A 21,682-nucleotide genomic window follows, 5' to 3' on the forward strand; every position below is an offset into this window, starting at 1 on the left:
CCCAGGGTTGTGAGTTCAATCCTTGAGGGGGGCATTTAAGGATTTGGGGATTGGTCCTGCTTTGAGCAGGGGGTTGGACTAGATGACCTCCTGAGGTCCCTTCCAACCCTGATATTCTATGAAAACTGCTTTCTCAAATAGAGGTTCACTTTGAAGGCACTTTTACTGTTTGCATTTCCCTGGTGCTATTTTGAACTCCACATGGTGGGAGGTGGGAAAGTCCAGCCACTGGTGGCATACTACCTGCCCTTAGCGGACAGACGTTATTAACCGGGGCTTCTAACAGCTTTTGCATTGGCTCCTAGAACAGAAAACCCTCCCATTACTGTATTAAACATTAAAATGGAGCTAGAAACTTACCAGGCTCAGGGGCATCTTCTGTCCCTTCTGTGTCTGATATAGGCTTCCATAGCAGGCTGTTTCTCCGGGGGAGTAGGAAGCAAACAGCTTCTCCAAGTATGATCCCAGGATGCGCTCTCACTGCTCCAAGCCTCCTCTGGGATCCGTTTCAGCAACAGAGTCACTTCACTGTCCTCACTCGGCACCTGCTGCTGACCCCCATCTGTCCCCATGCTGGATTGTGGGGCCAGCAGGGCGCCATCCTGCACCACCATTGGCTCGGTAGTCAGCGCAGTGCCCGGCACCCTCTCAAACTCATCATAAATTGGGCATGATGTTGGTGAGTTGCCCAAGGTGTGGTTCTGGCCCTTGGTTTTCCAATACTCTGTGAACTGCTGAATCCACTCCCTGCACTGGTCTCGTAAATTTGCAATGCTGCCAGCTTCTTCGCTATTTGTTGGTATGTGTGGTCATTCCTGGTATTTTAAAGTCCACTGTTTTACTGGCTTTGCACCAGAGATTTACCAAAATCTGGCTTTGCTCCTGAAGCAGCACACTTTGCAAACGACTTCTGTTCAGTGTCCATTGCAAACACAGAAGGCTCTCTGATGGCGACTTTGCAGCTTGGTGTTCAGAAGACAATGGGAAGGTTAAACACTGACTCACTGAGCTGCTGCACCAAACCAAGGGGAGCGGCTTCCATTTCCCTGGAGTCGACTGGAGATTCTTAGGATAGAGAGGACAAAGGAAGTTGGCCCCTGGGATTGTGGGATACTTTTGGTGGACTCCAAGAACCCAAGTTGGGGGGCTGCATCTACATTGCAAATCTGCAGGGCTCTAACCCTGGGTCCCTGCTTGAATGGGGCTCAAACCCTCCAGCCCTGCAGTGTCCTAGGACCTTAGGCCCAATCCAAAGAGATGTGTATATAGAACTGAAGGATGATTTAGACTCAAGCCTGGGCTCAGGCTTGCACTGCAGCGTAGACATACACTTCCCTCCACCCAATAACTTCATATGGAGGTTAAAGAGGATGGGGTAAAGAGTAGGGCTTTGTGAACCACAAGTGAGTGACTCAGAGGCAGGGAAACAGCACTGTTCTCTTGGGAAACAGTGGAAAGATTGCAAACATTTATCTGTTAACCTGTGCTCTATAGCACACTATGATAGATGTACCAAATGAGCTCTAGTAACAGCATGACTAGCTTCTGAGAATGTTTTCTACTAGCCTAACTCAAGGTATTAGTTACGGACTTCAGACTATTCGGAAACATGGTTTTGATACCATCACTAAATTTGGAAGACAAGAGATTACCAGAATGATTATTGAATTTTTAGGCTATTCTGAATTGACTTTTTGTTCAGTTAACTTGGACTTTTCTTGCCTTGGTATACCACTTTTCCTCCAGCCTGCTTAAGAAGTGTTACTTTATAATATTAGGGAGCTCACACTAAGTTCAGGGGCAAATTCAGAGTGGTACTGCATCAGAAAGACAGGATATTTATGATAGCATATTATTCAGAACGAAGCTTCCTTCTTTGAAATCAAGAGTTGGGAATTCATATTTGGGTTTCTTACTTAAGGATCTGGCAAAAGCCAAGTTTCTAAAAGTTATTCAGCTAAAACCATGCAAATATAGGGTGATCAGTGCCATCTATTGAACAAGAGTTGGGGGGGGGGAGGAAGGAGACTTTCCATCCCCATTCCCACCAAGACTCAGAAAGAGCATACTGACAATGTTTATAGCTAAGTTTTGCCAACTGAGTGTACATGCACCCCTCTTATTTTGTATCCCTGCTTTTCAAAAAGCAGAACTGACTGAAATGGAAACAAATACCTTTATAAATGCAGGCAGTCTCGTATCTATTCTAGACACTATAGTTATTAACCATTCTAAAAGTAAGAAGCAACTCACCATGGCATCCTGCTATCTACAACTCTAAAAGGGAAGGAGAAAGAACTGGCCCTTAGCATTGCAGCCTATAGGATTAACCTGCTTGCATATATATCTTTTCTTGTAGTTTAAATATTTGGTTTATTGTAATAGGTTTATAGATTTATGTTAATGTAAGTTCGGCTTATGTATCTTTTAAATAGCAGTAATATAACTGTAACTTTGTAACTGATTATTTTACCATTTAATTACCACTTCATTTATTTTAATAAAAAGTCTTTACGGCTATATCTGTCTCACTGTGAGCTTCCAGTGTGAGTGTGATACCCCCGAGGGTCCTTCATAAATTCCGTGGAGCCTGATTTGGGACAAGAACTTTTATCTTCTGATCAAACAAATTGGCGAGCCTAAAACCCATATTATTCAAATTAATATTATTAACACCCTAAATCAGACAACAGCATAAGATTTTCAAAGGTAATTACCAGGCCTAATACACGGAGCATTAATCACAACCTGGACCCAGTTTTCAAACTGAATGTGGATACATTAACATAAAAATTCCACTCTTCAAGGTGGAGACAAGAGTTAAATCTCCCAAATCCAGGTAAGAGACGACTGCCACGTCACCATAACTCTGACCTGGGGAAGGGGGTACCTTTAAGAAGTCCCCCAGGGACCCAGAAGCATACTGTTTTACTGGAATTGAGGGATCAGTTTTGTTGGTTTGAGAAGGGAGTATGGCTAAAGTTGGGAAGGAAGAAATAATGTTAAGTATTAATACATGAAGTAGGGCTTGAAAACAAGAATTAAGTGTTGCTGGGAAGAAGAGTTACTTTGGGAGGCTATCAGATGTGCAGATTGCGTCCCTCCATTGGAATGAACACTGCAGGATGGGAGGAAGAGTTCGACATTATCTCCCTTGTGCCAAGGTTAGATTTTCAGCAGAGTGGGGCTTTGCTTGGAGAAGGGGGAAAATGGACCATTCATCCCTACAAGTTACATAGGAAGGAGTGAATAATTTGAAAAACAGAGTGAACCTCAGAGTTGACTGGAAGAGGGTGGACTGGGATACAAGGTTGCACCTTGTGTATGTGAAGCCCCCTAGTGGAGTGACAGTGGTACAAGAGAGAAGAAGAATAGCTAGTTTTATGAACAATTGGTTTAGGAGAGGACTTCTGTCTCATGGGAAGAGTGAACAGAGTTTTGAAGTGAGAGACCCCCTTGGATTCAGAGAGGGATTGTTATTGCATTTGCTTAAGAATTTTGCCTTGGCAAGTCAAAGGATGCAGGACCTTAAGACTGTTACCACATTTTCCTCCTCTCCCCACCACCTTTATCTCAAATATATTTTTACCAATGGATCTAACTGCTGGAGTGTATAAAGCATTGATGTTTAAGCCCTAGTAGTTCTTACAGTACTGTAGTCACTTATAAAGCACTGGGGAGGTGATGGCAGCACAGAAAGCAAGTAGATAAAACATTTTCAGATCCTATATCGACTACCTGAGCTATAAGTGATTTACACTTAAGGTGGGATTCCTTCCCCTTCCCCCCACAAAAAGAAAGTCAAAGCTCTTAGAGCACTTTATCTCTGGGGAAAAAATGATTTCTAGTTTGGTCCTCTGGGAATTGTTCTTTAGATTAAGTAGATGCAGCTGTTTAGCTAACATCATTATTCATTCAGCTATGGTCACTATAAGTAGTAGCTTTGTTCTTCAAAAACGCATTGCTGTAGCATCCAGCTGTAGTACATTTCCCATGCTACCCCACCATGCAGATTGAAGAGGACTGGCCTGTTGTCAGAACATTCATGCACTGTTTGTGTGGTTTACATCACATGTCACAGGTGGCCAGTTCTCAGAATTGCATGTTAGCAGTAAATAAGAATTTGTAAGACCAAAGAGACAGGGAAGCTCAAAGATGTTTGTTTTTGACCACAGCGAGGTCAGGTGGGAAGTTAAATAAGCATTTCTTTAAAAGGTAGTGTGAGATTGTGCTGCCCCTCTAACAGCCTGGGAGCATGTGTAATTCCATGAGCAAATTAATAATAGAAAGATAAAGAAGGTATCATTTGATTCGTAAAAATCTACAGAATCATAATTTCATTGGTGTTAACCTCAGTGGTATGGGGTGAGGGTGCGTGACTTGCCACCCCGCCTGCCCTTTTCCCCAGCACCCAGCTCCTCCAGTTTGTGGAAATTTTGATAATACTTCATTGGAAATGGGTCAAGTTGTGCATCATTTAAAAGCCCTTTCCCCTACAAATACAATGGTACCAAACATGACAAACAGAACAATTATGTAGGTATAGATTCAAGAAAGTGTCTTAAAAAAAAAAAAAAAAAAACAGTTTAATTATACTTTAACAGAGGCATGTCAACATGCAGCCCTGACAAACTTAAATCATAGCCCTCGACTGACCGTACAATGTTCTGTTAATGCTCAGAACATACCTGATTTTTTTATAATGTTACAGATTACTGTAAATGGAAGGGGAGCTTCAGGCTGATTTGCCATCGGCAAAAAAAGAAGCAGTTCAGTAGTATTATCAGCTTTGTTATAAAGAGTTATGAGGCACTGGTTAAGATGTCACGATCCAGCCAGAATTACTGGAATCCATCTGCAAACGGTATGCACATAGTTACAGTACATAACATAATTGATGTCTCTTTTGAAAAGCATATTAAGCTGTTTGAAGTCATTTCCCAAAGGGTCGAGGACTTGCGATACCAATTACACACATCCAGTGTACATTCTACTCTGTGACCTCTTATGCACAATAGAGAACTGCAGTATCACAGAATGGATAAAGCAATTTGATGAGGTTGAATCAGCGTGGGATCACGTGGCAATACATGAAGTTGGTTGATTGTTTGAAACTCTTTAAAAGTGATCTGCCAGGACTGTTAATTGGAATTTGCACCGTGCAGCAATTTGGGCTGGGGTTGCTTGGTCCGGCTGGCCGGGCTGGGGCCCAGGTCAGTCTCTGCTGCAGGAGAACCGGTTCGAGACCCGCGGACAGGTGCTTGAAAAGATGAGACAGTCACTGGTGAAGTCATAAATGCACTGGAAGTGGTCATATGCTGAGCTTACTATTTGAAAACATTAGAACATTTGCAGAACTACATTGGTGGACATTTTCCAAGAAGCAGATAAACAGAAAAATTGCCACTGACAAAGGTTGCATTTATACAGTTTAGCAAGAGAGCAAATCATCAAGCAATGGAAAGGCTCCGAGATGATCAAGCACAACCAAAACTACCATCTCTTATTGGGCATGGCTAGGTCTTGAAGGATGGCCTCATCACACCGGTTATGTGTGAAATACCATGTGCTTCAAAATCATCTGACAATTAATGTTTTGAGGCCTACATGTCAAGGACAGCTTCCCTAGAATTATCAAAAAAAAAGTTGATTTTTAAACATTTTTCTATATATCTCAACATAATTATACTAGGGTTGTCACAGTTGGTACCATTGTGTTCATGAGAGAAGGGTATCATTCAAAAACCCTAACTTGACCCATTTCTGACAGCACTGCATTATCAACATTTCCACCAACCAGAGGACCTGGGGAGGACAACAGCAAGTCCTCCTGGCCAGGGTTGCAGAGGGGGACATCACTGAATGTATGATTCTGTAGATTTTTACAAATCTAATTACACCTCCCTTACCTTTCTAGCACTAACTTGCCCACTGAATGAGATTTTACTATGTTGTTCTCCCAAATTACAGAAGCTCAGCGAGAGGGGCGTCAAGGTGACTGCGTCACCTTCGTGGCACTGGGATTCCAGGATGCTCAAAACACACCCTGATCCATGTCTCAATTATGACAGTCCCTCCGACTGCCTTATGAATTTCAGCACAGGCCGTTGCAGCATCCATGACAGCCACAGCCCCTCACTCTCTCTCATGCCTTCAGCCACACACTCTACACTAGAGCTTGTGGCAAGGATCTTGCAGGTGAGGGTAGGCTGCCTTGCTCAAGGCCAGTGCTGGGGAACAATCCATCTAGATTTGGGGCTTTTAGGGATCTTTCTAAGCTGCTATGACAGCACAAAGAACTGCTTGAAAGGGGAGAATCCCTCAGACAGTAACTAGCTGGATTACTCCATTTACTGCTATATACAGTCATAAAACCTTTTAGAAAAAGGGAAGTAGTATATCAGTGCATCTTGTTGCAGAATGGATTTCAGTGTTTAACCAAAAAAGAATTATAAAGTAAGCTTATAAATGATTAGGGTACTTATTCAACATGTACCTGGGACAACTGGAAGGTGCTGGCTCGGTTTTCGAGTTCAGAGCATCTTGCAGTAACTGTAGATAAATTATGCTTCAAATGGTCCATCTCTTCTGACAGGGAATTAAGTAGTTGTTCTCTCCTCTCTGCTTCCTTTGTTTTCTCTTCAAGTTGACTAAGTAGTGAAGTGACATCACTACTTTTATTTCTGGTTTTAAGCTTGTCTTGTAGGCTTTGGATTTCTTTTTCCTTCTCCCCAAGTCGACAGATATATTTTTCCTTTTCAGTTTCAAGGGCAAGTATTTTCTACATGGAGCAAAACAAGAGTGTAGATAAGCCAATAAAAATTATCACACAGAAATGTGATGGAAAGTCCACAAGAGTCCAAACGGATATTCACTTCTGAATGTTGAAAGACCCACTTTTAGTCAGTTGAGAATATTTGTTTTACTGTAACTAGAGAATGCTACAGAGGTTACTTGAAACTTTTAACACACATGCAATAATTTTAGTCAAAAAATTATTATTAGTGTTACCACTCAAGACAAGCTAGAATATAGTTACAGGATGTGAAAACATACATACTAATTGACTCTATGGTGGATGTAACCATGGAAATGACATGAGCAACAAAAATCTCATTGGCTTGGTAGGTATCTATACTCCTGCCATTCAAGTATTCTTCCAAATTGTATAAATTTGGAAACATGTATACCATGAGAACTACAGGAGTCTTTGGCGATGAAGCATTTTTCTTTGGCACATTTCTTATGCATCCAGTAACTTTTTAGAGACTGAGAAGCTCCTTTCATGTTTAAATCCCATTAGAGCACAGTAAGTAGAGCCTTTTCATGAGGCAATTTAGCTTGCCAAAACCCAACACAAAAACAAGAAGTACCACCAAAAACACACCAAACCCCCTCCCCCTGCCCAAACATAAGTGATGTCAGTGAAGAACAGCTGACAGTGAGACCATTAAATCCTGGCTCTACACAATCTGGTCTTTCAGCTTTAAACTGTGCTTCACTCAACTGTATCTTCAATTACTGATGACTGACATTAGGATATTAGAACAGCACTTTAACGGGTTCTACCCTGTCTTCTAATATGTATGTGTGCATCATTTCACTTTTGTACATGTTTCTGTCCACTAGAGGCAGAGGTTCAAGCCCAGCTACTTGAAACTATGAAGCCACTGGAGGACTGAAGCAGAAGTGGAGAGTGTGTCCAGGAGATGGATTTTAATGTGGCTCACTCAGAGTGAAGTTGGTGAAGATCACACACAGAGCACCTATTGGGATCGTGTTCTTTCACAACAAAAAAGACACCGATTATATTTCAGTCAAAAGACATGGTGCCATTGCAGGAGGGACACAGCTTGCAGCTGGTGGACTGTTTCTTCTAGTTCAAGTTAGCTAAGACGACTTGAGTAGAGCTGGGAAAGGCTCAATGGAGCCACAAGACTAAAAGGCAAGAAAGCCAAAAACTTAGCTTAAGTGCTATTTTTGCTAGGCACAGCTATTTAAGCTAGTTAATAAAACTGAAATAGAACGGTAGCAGCAATTGACATCCCCAAATTCCTGCTCTCTGTCTATGGTGGCATAAAGACACTTTATGGTGGTTGAGGCTGCATCCCCTTAGGTGAATCTGAATGGGAGCACAAGAATACAGACTAGGTGCATGGACATGCAATTCAGTGAGTTCTCATCTCATTCACCAAGAGTGCTTATATCATCCAAAATAGGGATCTCTGCAGGCAATACTCCAATGACTGACATTTTTATAACACTGAAACAGCATTAAGACATTACAGGACATGTTTTATTGGCTACTCATTGAGGCCCTTGGCCTCTGTATTTAACCACTTGGTAAAATAACCTGGAATTTATTAGCGCAGGCACAACTGACAAATACCTAAGAATGAGTGCATCACACTGGGGGATACTACATTTTAAAAATCTGATTTTAAAGTTACAAGGAGAATAGTCGTCTGTTGAGAAATGCTATCTTGTGCAATTATGGCATCATAGAAACAAGCCTGAAAGTCAAAGTGTATACATTACCTCTAAAAGTCTATTCCTTTCTGTATCAGTCATTTTGCTTTTCCCTTTAATAATTTCCTCCATTGACTTTTTGAGGGCTGCATTCTCTCTTTTATACTTCTCCAACTCAGTCTCAGATTTGGAGTTACTAGATTTGAATCCCCACTTGCCAGTAATTATATCTTTGGTGGCCTTTGATGTCATCCTCCAAGAGTTCTGTGAAAACAAACAAAAGAATCATGTATACATAGCTATGTCCCTTCCTGTATTACATATTAAAGATATTGCTAGAGACCTAGTAAAAAAATAAATCTTTAGACAAGTTTGATAAAATCATGGTTTAATGGTTAAAACTCAGGACTGAGTCAGATTGCATTCTATTCCTGCACAGCACAGACTGAATTAACCAGTTTCCCTATTTGTAAAATGAAGATAATACTACTTCACAAATGTGTGTGCAGTGTCTCAACATTGGTCTCAATAGAGGTTCCCAGATACAAGGTACTATAGAAGTGCAAAGCATTTTTACTATAAGCTATTTTTCTATAGGTTATCATTGATGGCAGGGCTTGAAAACACACATACCCCGGTGAGAGAGAACCAAAACACCAGCTTCTGCAAATTAAGCTTTCATTTAATTATTAAGTTTTTAGTTCTTATGGCTCCTAGAGGTAACCTTGCAAATGTGAAATGAGTGAGAAGTGAAGCAAAGCTATGGTCTTGAATCTTAGACTGCAGCCAAAGGCCAGCTACAAGTTCATCTAGTTGAAGCTGTCAGGAAGGAGTTAAACTTCAGCCAGCAGAAAATAAACTGCTGAGAAGCAAGGACATAGTTTCTGTCAATACATGATAACTTAGTTCAGCTTATCGGTAAGAAGGAACAAAGCTTGTGCCCATGGAAAGGGACAGTTCAGTCAGGAAAACAGGATTGGGCCCACACAAACAAGCAGGAATATTTCAGTAGCACAAATGGCACTGACAATTGATAAGCTTATATGGTTAATGCCCACCCAGTAATTTAGTTCTTAGAACAGAATAAATCCTCTCTTCACAGCCCACTGGATATCTGTAAGCACTCATCCCTAAACCACCCCATCCTCCCCTCCCACCGCCTGCCCACACACACACACCCGCCTCCTTCCCCCGCAAGGTAGTCATAGGTGTTTGATGTAATTAGGATGACCTCTATATGTATGTATTGTTCTTATTTTTATCTTTGTTCAGGGTTCTCTCTTGACTTGTAACAATGTCTGTCTCTGTATGTACAGATAAATGCAAATGAATTGACGAGAGAATGTATATAACTGACCATTACGGCACCATATTTTTGAAGCTGCTTGTCAGTCTTCCCAGTACCATAAATAAACCCCCTTCAGTACTGCTTGCCTGATTCTTGCGGAAAAGAATCTTTTTGCCTAACAAAGCAAATATCCTAAATGTGGCACAGCCTGGATTCAGGCCAAGACATGGGACGAAAACATCTTTTGTGGACCTGAGGGATGATCTCCTGCTATCAAAGCATGTTTGGCAGACTTCCATTCTCAATTTTTGTTTGGACTTCTCTGCAATGGATTCTGCTGTCTCACCTGAAAGAAGTGACAAGGGTCCAAGAGAATATGCTAAAATGGTTCAAGTCCTTTCTGGACTGTCAGATCCCAAAAATAGTGACAGGAAACAGCCCCTCCATCATTAGACCTCTCATTCATGGATACCTTCAAGGATCAATTTTTTCTGGTCCTGTTCAACATCTACAGTCACTAGGTATACCGGTAAGATGACGATCTCAAGTGCCAGCAACATGCATATGACACACAGCTCTACTAATCCTTCACCACATAGGATAGTATTGCTACCACCAAGATAAGCCAATGCTTGGACGAGATCAGGTAACAGATGCATAGCAACTAGCTGAAACTGAACTCAAGCAAGACAGAGGTTATACTGGTGGGCTGAGGAAAGCACTTTAAAGAATTTGCATCTGTGGTGCAGTCTCTTTTGGTTGATTGCAGACATCCACATTTGCTCAGTTCAGTCCATAGTACTTTAAGAGTTGTTTCTGGAATTCTCACTGACACTAAGTGCTCACATAGCAGCACCTGTGAGTAATTGTCAACTCTGGTTGGCTTGTGACTGTTCCATCCTGGTGGACAATGATCTAGCCTCAGCTATACAACCTTTGTCACCTCCCATCTGGAGTACAGCAACGGAGTACACCTGGGGATGGCACCATTAGCCCTTAGAAAACTTCAATAGCTATAGAACACTTCAGCATGTTGCCTCAGCAACATCTCAGGTTACCGTGCACACAAAACTGACCTTCACTCCTTACACTGGTTTCCCATTGAATATCCAGTTAAATTCAAGGTCTCCCCTTCTTCTCTTTAAGGTACTTAATGGCCCAGGCCCAGTATATGACCTAGAACTCCATGATAAAGACCAAAATCAACAATTCTGCTCCCCAGACACAATGGAACTTTCTTCCATAAGGGTAAAGCTCATCTGCGCAGACAGACCGACCTTTGCATTGTTGGTCTAAGACTGCAGAACAAACTCCCACAGATATTAAGGAGCACCAGAAACCGAGCCCCTTCTGCTCAGAGAGAAAGGCACATTTCTTCAACCTTGCCGCTTTTAAGAGTTTGTCTACACTTATAGCACTGTAGCTGTGCCGCTGTAGTGCTTAGTGAAGATGCCACCTACGCCAACGGGAGTGCTACTCCACCTCCCTGAGAGGCGGTAGTTATATCGATAGGAGAAGCTCTCCTGTTGACATAGTGCTGTCTACACCAGGAGTTAGTTTGGTATAACTGCATCACTCTGGGGTGTGGATTTGCCACACCTCTGAGCAACATAATCATATTGACAATTTTGTAGTGCAGGCCAGGGCTTACACACACATAGCAATGTGTACATTTAAAAACCCAGAAAACAGAACCAAAACACTACACTACACACGCAGTTCTCCCTCGGGGAGTGGATAAGAGAGCAAACCAAAATGCGTGACAGATGTTAATTACATCACAATGTACTACTGGAGGCTTTCAGATACGATTGTGATGAAAGCAGGATATTTAGATTTCAAGCTCTTTGGGGCAAAGACTATCCTTTTGTTCTGTGTTTGTACAGCACCTAGCACAATGGGGTCTTGGTCCATGACTCGGGCTTCTAGGTGCTACACTAATACAAGTAAATAATACTGCTAATGAGAATAGCTCCAGTGCTCTGCACTATTGCTTTGGAAATCTAACCTCAGGAGCAGAGGCTATTTATCCCTTACCCAATCTGATGGGTTTTGGAGTAGCAGAGATCCTCCCTACTCAAAGGAGCCAAGAGGCTTTGGAGTGGACAGACAAGAAGTTCCTTCCAGGGATTAGACAGAGGTGGTGCTTCAAGTTTAAATAATTTTTTCACATCTTCGCTCTAAATCAGAGACAAATCCCAAAAGATAAGTATCAAGGAAAGCATTCTGAAATACCAGCAGACCCATTATCTATAGGTAAGAGTGACAGAGGCTTCTTTTCAGCAGGAAGTTGTCCCTGGAGCTAACTGATGGAACCAGACCTTCTTTATCTTTCATAGCTACTAGAGCTGGGCACAAAACAGTAATTCCATTTAACAGACTGGGTTTTTCTATTTTGAAAGCTAGTTTTGTTCTGATACTGATGGAGAACAAAGCATTCTGAAGTTGTCTCTGAAGGGAAACAGAGTGCCACTTCCAACAGAACCCATGGAACATTTCACTTTTTGACTAAGCAGCAAATTCCACTGAAAAAGTGTTTTTTCACAATGTTTCTGATACATTTTTCAAACCCCCCACCTTAAGAGCAAAAGGGTAGGCACATCGGTCTTCAGTTACTTCTAACTCTGGACTTGAACATTTACCAAGATCTAACTGGAAGACAAAATCTATTAACCAGAAATTACAAAAGAATGAAGGGCACACCAGCACTCTCCTGGTGAAAAGGTCAATCCACAACCCTAGATACTGGAAAGGAGCTATAATTCTCATCAGGGTGTTGTCTCTGGACTGGTCAGAAGCTTCACAGTTTCTCTTTGTTTTCAGCTTGTATTGCTTTGTCTACAAGAGGATTTGTCTGTTTTACAAGGGTGCACTTGGACTAGTAGTATCAATAAGGTAACCACTGGTGTCTAGGACACAGGTATTTTTACTACCTTAGAGAGACAAGGCAGGTGAGAGAATAACTTTTATTGAATCAACTTCTGTTGGCAAGACAAGCTTTTGAGTTTGGCTCTTTCAAAAAACAGAAGTTAGTCTAACTTTTATTGGACCAATCTTGTCTCTCTAATACCCTGGGGCCAACACAGTTACAATGTTTTACTACTTTGTCAGTTAACCCATGATCAGCAGAACTGCCTGCACCACTTCACCGGTGTCAGCTTCAAGACGCACTGCTGAACAAAGGCTAAGATCTTAATGGGGGCGCACCTGCTGTCTAGATACAATCGCAATTTCCCCCTCCACTGCAGGCGTCCCCAGCTCCTCAAGAGATGCCCCTAAGCCAGTCTGTCTGGGGCTGCGCTGTGCACAGCTCCGGCGCTTGTCTCCTCTGATGCTCAGTTTTCGCCACAGGGGAGCGAACCCCGAGCCGCTGCTGTCACGCCTACCACGGCCCTAGGCTTCTGAGCAGCGAGCCTGACCGGGGGGCGTTAGGTTTGCTCGAGGAGCGATGGGCAGAGGCCGTCACTAGCCACAAGTCCATACCCAGGGGATCGGGGGTTTTGCCTCCACGGAAGCTCGGGGCCCGCGGGACATGGGGAAGCCGCCCGCCCCTCCACCGGGAGCAGCGGTTCGCTGCGCGTCCACCGCCAGCCGTGCGGGCCCGGGGCCGCGCCGGGAGAGCTCCGGGCTCAGACCGCTACATACAGGTCCGCAAAGTCGCCACTACCACCCTCGCCGCAGGCTCATTCCGGCAATAGCACCGGGACACCCCCACCTACCTGGGCGGTAGCGGCAACAACACCGCTATAAATCCCCCTCCACTCAACCACACCTCCGCTTCCGGGAGTTTGAATCCCGCGGCTCGTCAACGTCACTTCCGTCATTGCCGGAAGTGAGCTACGGGGTCCCTAAAGGGTCAGGCAGTACGGTGTTGAGGGAAGGGGGAATGTACGGGGGGGAGAGAGCGGAGGGCTTGCGGTGGGCGGAACGGCAGAGTGGGCGAGGCTGAGGAGAGGAGGTAGAAGGGAAGTAAGGGACTGAGGCGGAAGGAGAACTGGGGAGGGGCTAGAATGGAGCAGGGGAGAGAGCAGGGAGGGGCGGGAGCAGCCACGGAAGGGCTGGGGGCTGGAAGAAGGGGATGAAGGGAAGCAGTGGAGAGAGGGGAGGAAGGGGAAGGGAGCAGGGGCTGGGGGAGGAAGGAGGGACGGGGAAGGAAGGGAGCGGGGGAGGGGCTGAGGAGGCAGGGAAGGGAGTAATCTCCCTTTAGCAGCTCCAGGGTGCCCCGTGTGAATAATAAATCCATATGATCATATCTGCCCCCTGGAGGTTTGGTAACTGTCTATCATCTAGGCACTATGTCAGTCTGAAAAATGAATAACTGCAACATAGGAAAGTGATCACCCCTACTCTGGACCAGGCACCTGTGTTTATACACCACCAAGCTGTGGGGAGAAATTTCCGAGTCCCCTACAACAATACAATACAAATAGCAGAAACGGGGTCACAAACTAGGTATCCAACATACTATTTTATGTAAAGGATTTTTAATGCCATCCTAAATGTCTAAAGTCTGGCTTTGGAGATTTGTCTTTCAACCCTTAAAACTAGTTTTAAAAATTGCAAAGGAACATGCTCCTTTGTACACTGAGATTTCAAATTAAATTTTACTCTGGAGTGAATTTGTGTTGTGGAGTTAAATTAATTTTGGTTTATAAAAGAAGAGTGTTTAGGCAGCAGCTAAGGTTGGTGCTGTTGTGCATAAATATTGCTGATTTGGGGGAGCCCAATCAAACTTCCATTGACTGCAGTGGAATTGAATCAGGCTTGTCATATAGATTCTGCAATGTGTAAGTATAATGGGGCGAGGTATAACTCAGAGTTTAATTTCTTTTCTAGGAAACTTGTACCCTACAGTTATTTTAAAACTCATGTTTTCTGTAACATTTTTTGTGCTTAGGCATGCTACACATTCCACTCTTACAGTATGACCAGTTGGGGAAAAGGGTCACTTTAATTGGTTCTTGGAGCTCTGTTACTGGTCTACTCTGGAATAGAATGCTCTTGCTTAAATCCCCTTGATATTGCATTCTAGACAGTTACAGTAAGAAATCTGTATTTGCATCAGTATATTTCCACATGGATAATATTAAATTTATCTATGCTCTTGAATATTTTTCTCAGTTTCCCACCAGATAGTAACCAGGTGGGCCAAGAAACTAAGGAAATGAACAGCCAGTTCATGTAGACCAAATGAAATGAAATACTACCGTACTTCATACAATAGATGTAGTTCATTCTGTATATTAACTATATAAAGGTCAGCAAGTACAATATGATGGCTTGGACAATTTAATGACAATCAATAATATTTGCAGTTAATACAAGCTAAAAATAAGAGGTTCTGAGGTTCCAGGGCATAATGTGATATTTGCAGAGGTCAGGATGAAATTTATCTCCATGTACGTTTATTGTACAAATAGATATAATGTGTAATTTTGGTTTGGTTTCTTTTCTTCTGAAACATCAGACAGGAAGCAGGACTAAACATACTAATGGTTTGAACTGGTATAGCCAATTCTTTGTTCTTCTGATTCACCAGTTCTGACTGGTTTCATTTCAGTGGATTCCACTCCCTAGTTTTCTCTGGTTAAAAGCAATCACTTACAGGTCACTGAGCAATAGACAAGATCTTCTCTCCTTTTGGGTTAAAAACTTTCAGATTTTTCTTCAGACACCATATTATTACATATTTCTTTTTTATTATTGCTCCTAGAGGGGCTGAACAAATGTTTATATTACAGTGCAATTCTTAAATGCAGAATGTATAGTGCCTACACAGTATAAGAGAGGTTTATTAAAAACCTGAGCCCTATAGAATGGGTAGTACTTAAACTGTTTTGAAGAGTAGATATTTTGTGGATTTACAAAATAGGAAAGAAACATGGAAATAAAACATTACACATTGAAAGCAAAGATGAGAAAAGTGTAGACCATTATAAAGTTCAATGACATGGTATATTCAGAAATATAGTTAAAAGAGGGAGCTGTGGTGTGTCTGACTACTAGGGTTGTGTTTAATTTTTGCCAGCTATATACTCCTCTTTCCCTGATCACTTATGAGGTTCATATGCTCAGGCTTTTTTTTATATACTGTTTACATTGTACATTTTTCATTGTCACATAACCAGACTTCACTGGATGGTGCTTGCTTTGCACAGGAATTATGGTGTCAGTTTACAGGTAGTTTTTTTTTTTTTTTCTGTAGCCTTTAGTAACTAGCCCGTCATAGATCCACCCATCAGCCCTTTTTCACTGTAAGCAAACTGTTCCTTGCTGCCTCCTCCTCCTCCTAGCTTTTCAGTCTGGAGGAGGACACAGGGCATCTGAAGCACAGACTTTCTTAAGTTCCTTTTCTGACAGCAGTGGTTTAACCAAGTTTTGAAACAATGCTTCGGGTGATTGTGGAATCTGCTACCAATATCCCTAAAACTAAATTTGGAAAACCGGATCCTATTGTTTCTGTTATTTTTAAAGGTAAGGAAAACTAACAAATGTACTCAATCAGATTTCTGTTTGCATATTTTTGTAGCTTTGAGGACAGTGTTCTATATTGGTATTTTAAAATTATGAAATACTGAAGTTACCCAAAACTGAATCTCACCATAATGTTAGCAAAGACGGTTTTTACCAGAAAGACTGAAGTTATCTGCGCAGGGCATGATATGGTGGAGTATGTTTGTGGGTGTGATTTTCTTTTTCTTGGCCTTTGGGATTGCTTTCCCAAGACTCAGTTTCCAAGCTCCTGTAAGGGTTTATTCCTCTGCTTTTTACTTATAAATCTATTTTTAGTGATGATATTAATTAAAGCCTAAATTGTGTGACTTTGAGTTACAGTCCAGCACCTTAACCAGTGATGTTCATGCTGAAAATCTTTCATCTTTAGTTTCTTTTTGATTTGGCACAGCAGCTGCTGCTCACTACCAATTTTGCTTCTGCAGCAGTTCCCTTTTAGTGTAATTATTTTACTAAAGTATTTTTAGCATTTCTTTTAATATTATTATTATTAAACCTCATAACTTTCCATATCATACCATTTTCAGAGTTGCCTATTTGTTGCTTAAGGAGAAAGAGAAAACACTTATTAACTAACATTTATATGTAAGATTGAATGTTAATTTCATTTTGATATAAGTTTTGTGACTGATTAAAGTTTCTATGGCTTCTTCTTCCTTCAGTACCAAGGGGGTTCAGCTACAAGTTTAGTGTTGTCACCTTCAAGGTGTGGAGGACCCAGACAATCTTGTATCGTGTAATCCGTCAAACAACTGTGGCCAACAGTTAAATTTACTTCTTCCTATATTGTCTCTGTTCTCTTAGTCCCCATTTTTTCATCTCTCAATTTTTTTGTATCCCTTCTTCCCTTTTTGCCCCTTGCTGATTGGTTCTGGTATCCTTTGATCTCTGTGCTTCCCTGATTTGGTGCTACTTTTTTATGACCAAGTCCATTCCTTCTTTCTGAGCACACACTATTACCAATGCAAGTCATCTTATTCCATTGAGTAAGAGCTCTACTTATGTTGCTTCCACTGTTGCTGCAGTGTTAGATTTGCTTCAAAATCCTGCAGTTTTTCTGACTGGTGCCTGGGCAGCATGGGAAATGGAACACCAGTGGCAGACATTCAAGGAGCAGTTTATATGTGTGACTTGTATGTAAAAACTGTAAACTGATGCTCACAGGCATCATCTACCATTTTCTTTAGTACAAGTTCACCCCAATGAATTTTTTTAGTAGAATATATCATTTCTTATTTTATACTGCATTTATTTTTACACACCTGCATTACATATTATGGGCCAGATTCTTTTTTTTTTAATTATTATTATTTTTGCATTCTGGCCAGAGTAGTGAAAGGAGCAAGAAAACAGCAGGATCTTGTCAACTGTGGAGGAGGACCCAGTGGTGAGGAGTTCTCAGCTAGTTCACAGTTTGACTATCCAGTGGCAAGGATGCATCGCAACATGTCTGGAGTGTGCTGACTGGTTGCTTACACTTATGGTGTGTTTCGTAGGAAGGCCATTTTTTCCCAGCATGTTCCATAATCTAAATCAATGTTATTGTTAGCAAGGTGTATGCCAACAGAGTGGCAACACCTTTATTCTACTAAATTTGTTCCAGACCCCCCCCCCCCACACACACACACAGAATAAAATTTGGAGATTATATTCCAAAATAAAACAAACCAAAAAACAACAAAATAAACTATGTCAGCAACATGTAGCCCCATTTTGCAGGATTTTTTTTTCTTGTGGGATTGGAGACCAAGTGTACTTGTGCTCATGCTTAACTCTGTGCACCTGAGTACTCCTATTGCCATGATTGAGGCCAATGTTGTATTGTAAAATGTAATTTTATGATAGACTCATTATGGTATTTCACATTCAATCAACAACATTTTCTAAATTAAATTAGTCATTTAACTGGTCCTAAGAAGCATCAAGCATAGGTAACTTCTATTGATTTCAGTATATGGTTTAGAACAGAGGTTCTCAAACTAGGGGTTGGGACCCCTCAGGAGATCGTAAGGTTATTACATGGGGGGTTGCGAGCTGTCAGCCTCCACCCCAAACCCTGCTCTACATCCAACATTTATAATGGTGTTAAATATATAAACAAGTGGTTTTAATTTATAAGGGGGGGGGTCACACTCAGTAGCTTTCTATGTGAAAGGGGTCACCAGTAAAAAAAAAAGTTTCAGAGCCACAGGTTTAGAATATGTTAAAACTTCAGTGGGAGTTGTGTGTGCTCAGTACTTCTGTGGGAGTTGGCCCTTAGACATGCCAGTTATGAAAAAGATTTATCAATTTAGACCCTGGTCCTGCAAACATTTATACACATGAGTATCTTTACAGATAAGCAAACTCTGTGTGACTATTCACATGTGAAAATTTCTCACATTCATAAGCATTTGCAGGATCATAGCTTTAGTTTCTTTCATTAGCTTCTGATGTGTGTATCAGGTATTAAAAATACAATTTTATCTCTACCTTGAATAGAGTTCATTAGTATTTACATAGTAATGTATGGCTGGCATAATTAACATACACTGCCATATTGAGTAAATGTTATCCTGAGATATGCACAAAACCCTGTAGTGATAGACTATCTGCACTAGTTTTTCTTTTTTTCCCCAAGAACTTTTTTCCTCAGCCCTGTGAGCTTGACCTTTGTTTTTTATTTACATAAGGAACAGCTCATCATTTAAAGAGAACTACACACCCAAATGTAAACTAATGCTGCAAACACAGAGGCTGTAATAGCAGATTTCTGAGCTTGTCATAATTTTGTATTAAATGAAAGCATTATTGAAATGGATAAGGAAAAAGTGTGAGACCATGCCAAAATGGCATTAAACACTAAAAGTTAAGGCAATAAAACATTTTTACATGTGAGAGACAGTAAACTAGAAAAAAACCCTGAAACTTCCCTCCTTTAGATGTAATAGAAGACATGTTTGCTTATATGCGTAATCAATAGTATGACATTTATTGACTTTCTGCTTCCTTTTGACATGTAGCATTCAGTTCTGACGTAAAATTATTTGGAGCTATGACTTCTGTTTTGTTGGGCCAACTGGGCTAATAGTGGGCTGATGCTTTTTTTTTTACTATTAATTAATATCCTCTCTTCTGGGTTTAAGGGCTTGTCTACATGGGAAAATCAATTTGCAGAATTATAGTGGTATAATTATAAAACTTTAGCTATGCCGGTGTAAATCTCCATGGAGACACTCTGGGAATAAAAGTGACTTTGTTCTGATTTAATTACTCCATAACAACGTTATATTTACTGGTTTTCAGAGGTTAAAGTTTAGCCACTCTCCACATTCTGGAAGGACCCAAGGTACCACTGGACAATCTTAATTCTGTCTTAATGAAGTTTTTGAGCATGTAATTATATTAAAGTTGGGGATGATGGTTTTTAAAGTATATTTTGGTAAGGAAGTGTGGCGTATTAGCCCATATGATACCACTGTCAGATTATTTTTAAAAAGGCAGATATAGGTTTTGCTTATGATGCTTATTTCTGCTATTGTGCCATCCACTGAAGTCAACAATGATGAATTAAAATAATGTGACTCAATTTGACTTCTGAGTGTGGGGTGATAGCAGTATGGTTAGAATTTTTAAGGAAGGAGCACCTTATCCTAAACAAAATTCATATCTAGTTAGTGAAATTCTTCTGGTTAACATGCACATCTCACCTATCAAGAACACTGACAAATATTCACACTGAAAATGAATTACCATTTCCAATACAGGGTATTAGAAAATTATAGCCAGAAGTAGTCGTCATACTGTCTGGAGTGGCTCACAACTGTGAATACCTACCTCAGGGCAGACTGTCAAAAACAGCGCAGACATCCCAAACTGATGGTATGTTCTATAATTCGATTTCATCAAGCCAGTAACAAATGTGAACTCCTGGATCACTATAACAATCTCGCCATGGAGCCACACACACTCCCTTTAAACTCTCCAGTCTGTCTTGCCACCCAGGCACATTGGATGTAGTGATAAATGATCACTTACACCAAAAATCACAAAATATTCAGGTTGCTTTCAGTCCCAAGACATGAGTCACTTACCCCAGATCCATTTGTATATTATATCTCACACCAAAGACACTGCCTGTAGCCAATTCTGTAATAAACTAACTTAAAGGTTCATTAACTAGGAAAAATAAATGAGAGTTATTGAAAGGTTAGAGCAAGGAAACATATAAACAAATTAGTTGCAATCTAAATCTTAAGAGTGACAGAGTTGTAATGATCTGTCAATTCAAAGTGTTTTTCAGGGCAGACCAAGGAGTTACCGCAGGGGATCTCTGGCTTCAGTTTGGTTTCTCTGACCCTGTGAGAGTTCAAATAGAAAAGAAAGGGACAATTTTCCTGTGTCTTTGTTTTATTTCCTTCATTCAGTCTCCAAGTCCATAGGACAAGCCTCCGTGCACATAGCGTTTCCAAGGTACGAGAGGGGCATTCATGTCTAAACACTAAATACATTCTTATAATACCTATTTTGAGCAACATTAACACATACATGAAGTGGTCTGGTCTCCAGCTATGAGTTTGTCAGTTCTTATCTAATGCCTGCAGCCTTGGCACAAGCTGGCAACTGACCTGCCAGCATCATACCCCCCAATGCAAAACAGGTGTAAGAAAGGATGTCACTGACGCTCCTGAATATGCATCAGAATAACCCCAGCCCCTACATTTTGCTTTCCCTTTAAACAAATTATTTCCATATCAAATTCCTGTATGGCTATACTCCAACAAAGTAATCTAGAATTGGTTCCCTTAGCTCAGTGCAACCACGTCAAAGCAGCATGATCTGTTAAAACCTGACATTTTTTTATTACACAAACAAGGTTTACATTGCTTAACAGCCCAAACGATGGCATAGCATTCCTGCTCAATGACAGCATAGTTCTGTTCAGTAAGGTTAGTTTTTTTACTCAAGAAGGCAATGGGATGTTGCTTGTTTCCCACCCCATTCTGCATTAGGACCGCACCTAACCTGATGTTAGAAGCATTAGTGCACGGTATAATTGATTTGCTGAAATCAGCACTGGCCAAAACAGGCTCTTTGGACAATGCCTCTTTTATATCCTGAAAGCCTTTTTCACAAGCCTCTGTCAATACCATCCAGTCTTGTTTCCCCTTTTTTGTAAGGTCTGTATGGGGGGCCACAATGGCACTAAACCTCTTTATAAATCTCTGGTAATAGCTGGCCAGACTAATAAAGGATTGGACCTGCTTCTGGATTCATGGGGCAGGCAAGTTCCTAATTGCTTTCTACTTTTAAAGGATCAGAGCAAACAAAACCACTGCCCATCCTGTGTCCTAGGTGGTATACCTCTGCAGTCCCCATTTTGCATTTGGAGACCTTGAAGTGAGGTTGGTTTCTTTAAGCCTTTGTAACACA

At 41.3% G+C, this 21,682-nt stretch overlaps 2 protein-coding genes across 2 annotated transcripts in view; one reads left to right on the top strand and one right to left on the bottom strand.

Annotated features, from left to right (window-relative positions):
• CEP55 (centrosomal protein 55) overlaps nucleotides 1–13,613 on the bottom strand; it is a 34,717-nt gene extending 21,104 nt beyond the window's left edge. Inside the window, exons 1-3 of the mRNA XM_034777665.1 lie at nucleotides 13,477–13,613; nucleotides 8,539–8,733; nucleotides 6,497–6,781 (exon numbers count right to left, since the gene is read on the bottom strand). Coding sequence (XP_034633556.1) covers nucleotides 6,497–6,781; nucleotides 8,539–8,733; nucleotides 13,477–13,581 — 585 coding nt within the window. The 5' untranslated portion in view covers nucleotides 13,582–13,613. The remainder of the gene's footprint in view (nucleotides 1–6,496; nucleotides 6,782–8,538; nucleotides 8,734–13,476) is intronic.
• Nucleotides 13,614–16,003: 2,390 nt separating this feature from the next.
• Nucleotides 16,004–21,682, top strand: part of MYOF (myoferlin) — a 112,435-nt gene continuing 106,756 nt past the window's right edge. The window contains exon 1 of the mRNA XM_034775572.1: nucleotides 16,004–16,231. Within this exon, the coding sequence (XP_034631463.1) occupies nucleotides 16,144–16,231 (88 nt within the window). The 5' untranslated portion in view covers nucleotides 16,004–16,143. The remainder of the gene's footprint in view (nucleotides 16,232–21,682) is intronic.

The sequence above is a fragment of the Trachemys scripta genome, chromosome 7 (assembly GCF_013100865.1).
Source record: "Trachemys scripta elegans isolate TJP31775 chromosome 7, CAS_Tse_1.0, whole genome shotgun sequence".
Taxonomy (NCBI): Eukaryota; Metazoa; Chordata; order Testudines; family Emydidae; genus Trachemys; species Trachemys scripta.